The following is a 12078-nucleotide window of genomic DNA, read 5'->3' as shown; positions in this document are numbered from 1 at the left end:
TATATATATATATATATATATATATATATATATATATATATATATATATATATATATATATATATATATATATATATATATATATATATATATATATATATATATATATATATATATATATATATAGGGTTAACTGGCTTATATCCAGGGTCTTTAACTACTACAATCCAAAGAGCCATTTTGACCTTATATCAGCAAAAATAAAACTGGTTTGCATTTTATCATAATTTTTGTTATCTGCTAAAGGACATTTCTTATTTTAAAAGAAAATGCATTTTATTTATAACTGTATTTATCAAAATGAAAAAATAAAAGAATTAAAAAAAAAATAAAAAATTCAGCCTGAACTCCTATCTATTACTGTACAAGTCATAGGGGTCTTGGAGCAGCAAAGCAGAGCATCACACCACCGCTTGCATACAGTATTTGATGCCCTGCATCCGTTTCTGAAAATGAAATAATTTGCCAAATGCAATAAAAGGCACCACCTACATTCTAAAAATGTCTGATTCTCTCCCGTCAGACCAAAGAACATTTCCCTATTGGTCTTACGGCTCATTAGGATGGGTTTTTTTATCCATTTTATGGAATAAAAATCAGTCGTCTTCCTCTGGCCTGGACGGTCAGTTGTGGCCTGCACTGCAAAAACTCTTGCACTGAAAAAAAAATCTTAAAATAAGTGTATTTAACCTTAATTTGATTACAAAATAAGATGATCTGCAACTTGAATGAGCATTTTTAGCATTGCAATATGACATCAGATTATATGCACTTGAAAAAAGAGGCGGCAGTTGTTTTTTCTTTTTTAAATGTAAATTGCCTTATTCCATTGGCAAAGTCTCTCTCACCTGCTCAATTCGAGAAAAAATGCACTTATTTTAAAAAAAGTCTTACATAGATATACATTTTTTGCAGTGTGTAGACTCTGTGATGGCGCTCCTTCAGTTTGTTTCTCATTTTTTTAATTTAGACGTTGCAGGTGACGCCCTCAGAGGAGAATTACTTGTGGGAAGATGGACAGCTGTTCTAATGTTCTGCACTTGATTTGAAATCAGCCTTATTAGATTGATGAGCAGAACGGAAGCAGCCTCTTCTCTAAGGTCATGTCCTCCCTTCCTGTTATCAGCAGATCTGCTGCTTTTATAGAGAAACACCTGGCTGCTGCTTTCTTCTCCTGAAGAATGAACTGTCAGGCCTAAAAAGGACTGTAAATATTATTAGATCATTAATGTTCCAGCCTCTCATTTCCCATGAAAAATGCCGTATTTACCTTTTAACCAAGCAGCTGTAATAAAAGGTCCCTGGGATCAATTTTCAGGAAGACTTTTATCTAAACTAAGGACTGTTTGATTAAAAGAAAAAAAGTGTTTGTTCTCGCTGTAACTTGAGCTCTGACTAATGAAGTTCAACAAAGGAAACATTCAACAGATTTAACAAATATCAATTTCACATACAACCTAGAACCAAAGAAGCGTATTTAAATACACTTTGCACTTATGGATGTAAACACCTGTAGTCTTTATAATGAAGGATCCCTCAGGTTGAGCCGGGTGCAAACAGTCATGGCAGCTCTCAGGACTCTTCTTCTGGCTTTAGCCGGTGAGCTGCTGCAGCATCAACTCTTCAGTCGTCATGTTAACTGTGTTTTAAAACATTTGTTTTGTTTCCCAGCAGGTTTTCCCTGCAGCAGGACCTCAGAGTGCTCATACTTCGGTCTGCTGGATCACCTGAACATGACGAAGTCGAATCAAGCTCTTAAAATTTCACGTCCTGTAAAGAACTGGACCTCGACCACGTTGGTTCAGCTGGACATGGTTCTGGACGGGATTTTAGACATGGTGAGCGTCCTCCTCATCCTCTCTGCGTCTCTAGAGCTTCTTTTATTCAAGAAGTTTTACTTTGAGTCACTTGACTGTTTTTTTTATGATGTAAATACAATGTATTTACTTAAATTTTTAGCTTATATTCAATTTAATAAAGATTATAAACAGATTATTGTGAAAACTTAAACAAAAGCTTAACATAATTAACTATACATTTTTTACAAATTTAGTGTGGGAAACTGAAATCACAGTTAATTTCTGTGTGTTTTGTGAAACTTAGCTTTTTAGGCATAAAATCCTAAATATTCCTTAAAAGTTGGTTTCCAAGATTTCAACCAAGTCCAGTGGATTGTTTTTTAAACTTTTACGGAATGACTATGAACCGGATGACTGAGAATCTTCATCAAAATCCTAAATAATTTATATTTTCAATTCAATTCAGTTTATTTCTATACCTCCAATTCACAACATGCCATCTCAAGGCACTTTCCAGTTCAACCAGATCATCCAGTCAGATTGATTCAAAGTTTTCTATCTAAGGAAAACCAGTTGATTGCATCGACTCATTAACTCAGATGCAAATCTCACACTAAGCATGCTTGTAGCGACAGTGGAGAGGAAAAACTCCCTTTGAACAGGAAGAAACCTCCATCAGAACCAGGCTCAGTGTGAGCGGCCATCTGCTGAGGCCCACTGGGGTTCAAGGAGACAGAAGCAGACATAGAAAAAGAAGCATAGATACAAAAGGCAACTGTAAAAGGCGGCCCTGTCCAGGAAACACACAGCCAGGCAGACGAGCTCCGAGCCAGCTCCCATGTCAGAGGATGAAGAGAGCACATCCAGTTAGTCACAGTCAGAGAAACAGGACTACACTGGAAAACAGGCCAAGCTCCAACATCCAGAAACAAAGGTGTTGATGGCAGCAGCACAGCTGATATTTCTCTCCAGGATGGAGTCACAGCCAAACAGGAACAGACCAGATGAAGCTACTATGAGGAAAAGCAGAGAGAGCAGAACGTTAGAGATTGAACTAACAGATTCTGCAGAGTGGGAGAATAGAGATAGAATGAAGCAGAATGATGAAAAAGGGGTCCCTATGTCCTCCAGCAGTCTAAGCCTATAGCAGCAGAACTATAGCGATAGCTCAGGATAACCTGAGCCACTCTAACTAGAAGCTTTATCAAAAAGGAAAGTTTTAAGCCTAGCCTTAAAAGTAGACAGGGTGTCTGCCTCACGGACTAAAACTGGTAGTTGGTTCCACAGGAGAGGAGCCTGAGAACTAAAAGATCTGCCTCCCATTCTACTTTTAGAAATTCTAGGAACCACTAGTAAACCTGCAGATTGAGAGCGAAGTGCTCTGTTAGGAACATAAGGAACAATCAGAAACAATCAATTTAAAATGACTGCAGGTATTCAGGAATGTAGAGACATTTAATGTCTGTTGGTTGACCCTTAAAGTGATATTTCTCTTGACTCGACCAGCAGAGGGTGAAAGATTTTCCCCAGATTTTGTTCCCTGATTTTAGCAGAATCCCAGTAGAGATCCTAAAGTCAAATAAATATAACAATATGAGAAAACATGAGACTTTTTTATTATTATTATTTTCAACAACACTTTATTTACACAATTGAAACAATAGAATCAATTATTGATGTAAAACAAGTGACAGAACCATTAAATAAGGAGCTTGTTAGATTGTAGTTGTCCTACATAAAGGACAGTAAATGAACTGTTATTAAAACCCCACAGCTGAATAAAATCCTCCATGTTCTGTGTGGAAGTGAAACTCCAGCCTTATTCTGGCTTAAACATTGTACTTCCACAGAGCCACGGCATCAAGGTGAGCTCCCTCCTGCTGTCTGTCTCTGTGGGACAGGTAAACGGCCATCTTTGCTTTACTGATTAAAAAATTTAAACGTTCGGCCTTTCGCTTGTTTTTCCTATTCTGGCAAACTCCTCCTATAAATATAGTATTTGTAAAATTCCAAAGAGACTAAAAACACAAATGAAAAGGCTAAAAATTGTCTTTAGTCCTGTGCATTCCTTAGAAAACGTGGAACACATTTTCAGACAGACTGCAGAAAGGACGCTTGTTTAAAACACCCTGATTAATAACAGATAAAAACGAGTTTGTGGCGATAGCACCGTGTAAAATCCTCCAGTGGAGATCACCAGTTTGTTTTTTAATCAAAGGCTAATATAAAGTCCTCCACTGGGGGCTTTTCTCTCAAGTTTCTCTGTCCAGATGCAGACCGCCCGGTTCTGAAGATGTCTTTGGTTAATTGCTTTTGTGCAGCTGTGGTAAAAACATGAGAGGATTTTGATAAATGAGAAGATAAAAAGGATTAAAAAACACATAGAGCAGATTTTTCTTTTGTCAAAAATGCCTTTACAGTTAATTAAGGGAAAGGTTTTTAGAACCTGAGGAGTACGGAGGGCCAAAAGGACCCCCCCCCCCCCATAAAAAAAAAAAAACAAAGAAACATTTTTAACTGAATAATTACTCATAATAAATGTAAAATTTTTATTATTTAGTGTATTATTACATAATTAAGTGTCCCATTAATTGATTTAACCTACTTTTTAAATGATGTAATTGAGAATTTCTTCATAAAAAACATGGATTATTTCAATCAATGTTTAAGATAGATTATTCATAATAATAACCATAATAGCAATAATAATACTTATAATGATGATGATAAGCTAGGGTCTATGGTTGAATAAAATTTAAAAGGTTTCCTAAATCAATTAGAAAAGTTTTTTTTTATATCCCCAGAACATCTACTTCCTCCTCCAAGGCAGACAAATAATAACAATAATAATACTAATAATAATAATACTAATAATAATAATAATATTTTCATTCTTTGTTTTTGGTTGAATGTTTTCTCTGCTGATCTGACTTTCTGTAGGATGAGAAGTTTCAAACGATTACAAACCACATCTGGCTCAAAATGGTAAGAAAATAAATTCTTATGCTGAGCTTTGTCATCCTTCATTTAACTGTTTTTACTTTTTCTCTTTTTTATTGGTCATTTTTCAGTATTGGATTAATGAATTTCTAATCTGGAATTCCTCTGAGTTCTGTGGGATTAAAATGCTGACCGTTCCCAGCTCCATGCTCTGGACTCCGGATATAATCATCCAGGAGGAGTAAGTCATTTTGCAAACATCAACCGCACCATGCGAGGCTCATTGATCCGTTTCGTCTTCTTTTCTTCTAGCAGCTCTAATGATGGAGGTTCTGACGAGGATCCTCTGGTCAGCGTGTTTTCATACGGGCTGGTCATTTTAAACAAACGGCTCCAGCTGACCTCCGCCTGCAAGTTCGACTTCTTTAGGTTCCCATTCGACACCCAAACCTGCAACATCTCGTTTTCATCCATGACTTATGATGGTACATTTTTATCACTGTTTATATGAATTTGAAAAAACGTCGCCTTCCATGTCGGTTTTCATTCTTGTCACAGTTTTTATAAATATCCCCAAAAACTTGCAAAGAAACATATCTGCAGGTTCTCATACAGTAGTAGCCATTAAAAATTTCCCCTGGCTGGTCCTTCGCTGTTCTTGGCTGGTCATTGGCTGGTTTTTGGCTGCTCTTGGCTGGTTTTGGTTGGTCCTTGACAGGTCCTTGGCAGCTCCTGGCTGGTTCTTGGCTGTTCTTGGCTGTTTTTTGGCTGCTCTTGGCTGGTTTTGGTTGGTCCTTGACTGGTCCTTGGCAGCTCCTGGCTGGTTCTTGGCTGGTCCTTGGCTGGTCCTTGGCTGCTCTTGGCTGATTCTTGGCTGTTCTTGGCTGGCCCTTGGCTGCTCTTGGCTGGTCCTTGGCTGTTTTTTGGCTGCTCTTGGCTGGTTTTGGTTGGTCCTTGACTGGTCCTTGGCAGCTTCTGGCTGGTTCTTGGCTGGTCCTTGGCTGGTCCTTGGCTGCTCTTGGCTGATTCTTGGCTGTTCTTGGCTGGCCCTTGGCTGCTCTTGGCTGGTTCTTGGCTGGTTTTTGGCTGCTCTTGGCTGGTCCTTGACTGGTCCTTGGCTGCTCTTGGCTGCTCTTGGCTGGTTCTTGGTTGGTCCTTGGCTGGTCCTTGGCTGCTCTTGGCTGATTCTTGGCTGGTTCTTGGCAGCTCCTGGCTGGTTCTTGGCTGGTTCTTGGCTGTTTTTTGGCTGCTCTTGGCTGGTTTTGGTTGGTCCTTGGCTGGTTCTTGGCTGTTCTTGGCTGGCCCTTGGCTGGACCTTGTTTGGTCCTTGACTGGTCCTTGGCAGCTCCTGGCTGGTTCTTGGCTGGTTCTTGGCTGTTTTTTGGCTGCTCTTGGCTGGTCCTTGACTGGTCCTTGGCTGCTCTTGGCTGGTTCTTGGCTGGTCCTTGGCTGGTCCTTGGCTGCTGTTGGCTGGTTCTTGTTTGGTCCTTGGCTGGTCCTTGGCTGCTCTTGGCTGATTCTTGGCTGGTTCTTGTTTGGTCCTTGGCTGGTCCTTGGCTGCTCTTGGCTGATTCTAGTCTGGTTCTTGGCTATTCTTGGCTGGTCCTTGGCTGGTTTTTGGCTGCTCTTGGCTGCTCTTGGCTGGTTCTTGGCTGGTCCTTGGATGGTCCTTGACCAGTCCTTGGCTGCTCTTGGCTGGTCCTTGACTGGTCCTTTGGTGGTTCTTGGCTGGTCCTTGGCTGCTGTTGGCTGGTTCTTGGCTGGTCCTTGACTGGTCCTTGGATGCTCTTGGCTGGTTCTTGGCTGTTTTTGGCTGGTTCTTGGCTGGTTCTTGGCCGGTTCTTGGCTGCTCTTGGCTGGTTCTTGGCTGGTTCTTGGCCGGTTCTTGGCTGCTCTTAGCTGGTTGTTGGCTGCTCTTGGCCAGTTCTTGACTGCTCTTGGCTTGTTGTTGGCTGCTCTTGGCTGGTCCTTGGCTGGTCCTTGGCTGGTTCTTGGCTGCTCTTGGCTGCTCTTGTCTGGTTCTTGACTGCTCTTGGCTGATTTTTGGTTGGTTCTTGGCTGGTTCTTGGCCGGTTCTTGGCTGCTCTTGGCTGGTTCTTGGCTGGTTCTTGGCCGGTTCTTGGCTGCTCTTAGCTTGTTGTTGGCTGCTCTTGGCCAGTTCTTGACTGCTCTTGGCTTGTTGTTGGCTGCTCTTGGCTGGTCCTTGGCTGGTCCTTGGCTGGTTCTTGGCTGCTCTTGGCTGCTCTTGTCTGGTTCTTGACTGCTCTTGGCTGATTTTTGGTTGGTTCTTGGCGGGTCCCTGACTGGTTATTGGCTGGTTATTGGCTGGTTCTTGGCTGGTCCTTGACTGGTTATTGGCTGGTTATTGGCTGGTTATTGGCTGGTTATTGGCTGGTTCTTGACTGTTTCTTGGCTGGTCCTTGACTGGTTATTGGCTGGTTATTGGCTGGTTCTTGGCTGGTCCTTGACTGGTTATTGGCTGGTTATTGGCTGGTTATTGGCTGGTTCTTGGCTGGTCCTTGACTGGTTATTGGCTGGTTATTGGCTGGTTATTGGCTGGTTCTTGACTGTTTCTTGGCTGGTCCTTGGCTAGTCCCATACAATTCCTTCTTTAAATATCAATATTTTAACAAAAATATTCTTTCTGTTATGATTTGTGGACATTAATATGTAAAGAGAAGCATCATCTCATGCTTAGACCCTGTAATTCAGTGAAAGGGTGGAGTCAGAGGAAAAAAAATGCTCCCCCAGGAGAAGGCTAGTGGCTGGAAGTTGGAGGGGAGTTTGCTGGGAGCTGCAGGGAAGTGGGCTGCTATTCGGCTGGTTTTTGACTGGGAAGGGCTTTTTTGAATGGCTGCTACTGTAACTGCAAACTTTGCCATCTTTTAATCAGTTTCAATGTTTTTTCATGGAAACAGAAAGTCTGATGAAACTGGGAAAAGTCATGAGTGACACCCTCCTGACTGAGGTGTCTGAGCAGATCATGCTGACAGCGGGCGAGTGGAAACTCGTCAACATAACAATTATCAACTTCACTTCTGTCACCATGAAAAGTAAACTTGTTTACAGGGTAAGGTGCTTATTTCTGATGGAATCTTAACAAGTTTTGTTTTTTTAATAATGCTAAATAAAGCTCTTTTTTTCATTTGTTTTTTTTCTAGATCTCCCTTGAGAGGAAGCCATTTCTTTACATAATCAACTTAATCGTGCCCTTACTGTTTTTGCTGGTTCTGGATTTGGCCTCTTTCTTCATCAGTGACAGCAGCGGCGAGAAGCTGGGCTTCAAAGTGACAATACTGCTGTCCATCTTTGTCTTACTGTCGATTCTCAAAGACATTTTGCCGTCCACTGAAGAATCCCTGCCTCTGATGGGTAGGAGGCCACACTCATCATCAGTCCTGCATCATCACTCAGACCTGGAATTGACCTTTCTATATGTTTCTCCCAGCCATCTACTGTGTTTTGGTGTTCACCCTGGTGTGGATTAATGTCCTGGAGACCATGCTGGTGGGCTTCCTGAAGGATTTCCTCTGCTGTGGTGATGAGGACGATCGTAGCTCAGAGGTCTTCCAAGTGAAAACACAGCAGGAAGCTGACAACCATAAAGGTCGATTTTGTCACATTTTTGGTTCTGTTTAAGTTTTCTGTTTAAGATTTCAGTCTCAACTTGATCCATGTTTTTCTTGGTTTTCTAGTTTTATTGGTTTAATTCCTTTCCTGTGGTGTTTTCTGGTTATATTTGAGTTCTTAGGTATTTCTTGTTTACCCTCTGCTGCCCTCTTGTGTCAGCCCTTTTCCCTAGCTCCCTTCTAGACTCCTCTGTTCACACCTGCTCCCAGTCTGTGGATTATCCTGGTCTTTGTTTGTCTCCCCTATATGCACCTCCTGCTCAGTCCATAGCTACGTTTACATGCGCAAAATTTCCCCGATCTGATCCAAACCTTGGTTGATCGGAAATTAAAAATCTCCGTTTACATGGACACTAAATGAAATGATCCGATCATGACGTGTGTATACATGTACCAAGCGTTGGATCAGATTAAATCTTTTAAGCATGCGCAGAACTTCCTGCCAAACTTGGCAGTTCTGTCTGCGTCTGGCTTTTGGGAGGCCTGACAAACGATGCGCTCAGAGCGAGTGGAAAGAAAAACAGAGAGAGGAGGAAAAAAGCGCTTGGCAGCGAAATGTCCGAGAGAAAATGTAGAGAATGAGCGATTGAACCGGCGTGGGAGAGCGAGTGGGCTGTGGAGAGAGAAAAGAGGAAGAGGAGGAGAATAAATTCCTGCTTCCTGCAGCTTTAAATGAACTTGAGTGTATAAGTCGGCGTTCCTAGACTCCTCCCGCCATGTTGTTCACAACGAGAGCGAGAGCGACCGGTGGTTTCCTGTTGTTGACAAGGCGGAAAAACGTCACGCTGACGTCGCACACATGCGCAGTGAAGATTATTTTACTCTTAAGATCCGAATGGGTGTTTACATGGACGCCAATCAGAATGGCGATCGGCAAAAACCACCTCTCTCTTTCGGAATTAAATTTATATCAGATCGGACTGAATCGGATTAGAATCTTCAGTCTGACATGTTTACATGAAAAATTTTTGATCTGATCAGGCCTTCAATCCGATTATTTGTGTCCATGTAAACGTAGCTACTGGCTGTGTTAGAATTCATGAGCTGCATCTTCCAAGGACTCGGTCTACCTGGACTGGATCCTTTGAAGTCCATTAAAATAAGGAGACTGGAAGGGTTTTGGCTGTGGATTCAAACAGGTCCAGCCTTCTGTGGCTTTCTCTGCCATACACTCTGTTGCTTAGCAACCGTGTCAATTGACATACTAAGCAGGAAAAGAATGAATACCGAACTTTCAAAACTGCTTCTTTTTTTTTGTTTTTTTGTAAAGTAAACAAAGACTCACATGAATCCAGAGTGGAATAAAGGTGCCAACAATCGGGAGTATATGAACAACTAAAAGCAAATGTATGGATATAAACCTTAGTCAGTTAAATAACCTGCTGCTGTCATTCTGCACATCTCTGATGTTGCTGCTATTTTCAAACATCCATTACTGTAAAAATGACCATAGCTGCATATTGGTTATTTATTCTCCTGGTGCACAGTTTTAAATTGTTAAAACACTTTAAAGATTTTAATTGTTTATCTTTTAGCTATTCACTCTTATGTTATTCTTATACATTTTTCTAAGATCCACATTCGTGTGACAATTTTTTTCCAGAACTTTTTTGCTGTCGTAAACACCAGAATTTCCCCATTGTGGGACAATAAAGAGATTTTCTACTCTGTTATATTCTTTAAAAAGGGGGAGAAAGATACAAGTAAATCTAAACTATGTATACTGCAAAAAATGGAAATCTACATGAGTCATTTTTGCTTAAATTAAGTGAATTTTTTCTTGAATTGAGGAGATAAGTGAGACAATGGAACAAGAAAATTGACATTTAAAATAAGAAAAAAAAACAATTGCTTTGTCTTATTTCAAGTGAATATTATCTAATTATCTTATTTTAGGAGTAGAAATGCTCATTTCATTGGCAAATCATCTTGTTTACCTGCTAAAATTGAGGGTAAATACACTTATTTTAAGAAATGTTGTACTTATTTCTAGATGTTTTTTTGCAGTGTATAAAAATATGTCTTGTATTCAACAACAAAAATTACTTAGTAAGCAAATTGTGCAAAATAGCAATTAAAAAATTATTTGTAGTCCCCACACTGCAGATACTGTATATTAGAATCTGTCCTTAAATTACAGTCAAACCCATTTACACAGTAGCAGATAAAACCTTAAATCAAACATTACCGCCACATATCTGACTCAATAACCATTACACTGGAAAAAAATCGAAATCTAGACAAGTAATTTTTTCTTAAAATAAATGCATTTGTTCTTGAATTGAGGAGGTAAGTGAGACACGTTGCCAATGGAATAAGACAATTTACATTTAAAATAAGAAAAAACAATTGCATTGTCTTTTTTCAAGTGTATTTTATCCAAATATAATTTTAAAAGTAAAAATACTCATTCAATTGGCAAATCATCTCATTTACCTTCTCAAATTAAGGATAAATACACTTAATTGAAGACATTTTTGCTCATTTTTAGTTTTTCCAGTGTAAAACAACTATTTTCATTCATTTTAGATGGAATTAATCACAGACTTGGATTATATTAAACTGAACTTCCAATTTTCACCACTGTTCGGCACCAAATACCTTTTTCGTCCGATCATGGAGGAGCCGCATTGCTTGATCTCGCAATGAATCCTGGGATACCCGAGGATAGATAGGATACATCGGACCCGTCCTTCCAATTAGGCTCAAAGAATCAGACCAGACCTTCTTGGCGCTATGACGTAATCGGCCATCGAATCTGGCCTTGGGAAGATGCAGCCCATAAATTCAAACAGAGCCATTGTTTGCTGGTTTGTCGTCATTTCTTTGCCTCCTTGTTGTCAGTATTCGTAGTTCTCAGTTTTTGCAGACATATGCTTTGGGATTTTTGCTTCTGTCACCCTTTTTTCTTATTAAATCTTCAAGAATCCACTTCAGTTTCAGCGTGTGCATTTGTTTGCTGTCAAACCTCCACCCCACCGTGACAGATTTCTAACCAGCAGCTTCTTCTGGTAAAACACTGAAATGTTTCTGCGTCTCATGACTCCATGTTTCTCCACAGATTCTGCAGGAGTTGCAGAGGTGGCTGAAGCAGAAACGGTCAACCGTCCACTGGAAGGACGTGGTCATGGAGAACTGAAACTACGGAAACTGATTAAGGGGAAACTGAAGCCCCCCCAAACCCCCCCAGAAAGACAGAACAGCAGGGTGGGGAGGTCTGGGTGCAGCAGGCTTAGATTGGTTAAAATCTTTGACTCTGTGTTCTTTGTTCTGTATTTTATTACTGTTGTTTCTTCTCAGGTGTTTATTTTTGTTCTTTGGAGTTCAACCTTTCAGATCTTCTGACCTGTTTCTCTAAACCTTATTTCAGAGTTCAATTTCAAAGTTCCTGGCTTATCTATATATTTTGTTCACACTGCTTAACTGAAGTGAAGGTCTATTCCTAAATACATTTTAACTCACAATAAAACATAAAACATTCCTCCGTTTTAAACTTTCCTTTTCAATCATCCATCTGTATTCAGGGCTTCTGTGGTGGTTCGGCACCGAAATTCAGATCATGGTTGGTAAATAATAAACATAGTTTTCGGCTGTAGAAGTGTTAATGTACTCTACTCAGTTTATTTATATAGCAAAAATTTACGATATATCATCTCAAGGCAATTCAACCAGATTGGTTCAAAGTTTTTAAAGGAAAAAACCTGTGATAT

General features: G+C 40.1%; 1 protein-coding gene across 1 annotated transcript; it reads left to right on the top strand.

Annotated features, from left to right (window-relative positions):
• Positions 1–1508: 1508 nt before the first annotated feature.
• LOC119796905 (5-hydroxytryptamine receptor 3A-like) lies at positions 1509–11849 on the top strand. Its single transcript, XM_038305677.1, has 9 exons — positions 1509–1599; positions 1675–1838; positions 4740–4784; positions 4871–4980; positions 5052–5224; positions 7658–7809; positions 7901–8111; positions 8188–8346; positions 11430–11849. Exons 1-9 carry the CDS (start codon positions 1563–1565, stop codon positions 11711–11713), a joined length of 1335 nt encoding a protein of 444 aa, XP_038161605.1. The 5' UTR covers positions 1509–1562; the 3' UTR covers positions 11714–11849.
• The last annotated feature ends 229 nt before the right edge of the window (positions 11850–12078 follow it).

The sequence above is a fragment of the Cyprinodon tularosa genome, unplaced genomic scaffold, assembly GCF_016077235.1.
Source record: "Cyprinodon tularosa strain WSP-4 unplaced genomic scaffold, ASM1607723v1 ctg560, whole genome shotgun sequence".
NCBI lineage: Eukaryota > Metazoa > Chordata > Actinopteri > Cyprinodontiformes > Cyprinodontidae > Cyprinodon > Cyprinodon tularosa.
The sequence above is the reverse complement of the archived record's forward strand: the minus strand, read 5'-3'. Positions and strand labels throughout refer to the sequence as shown.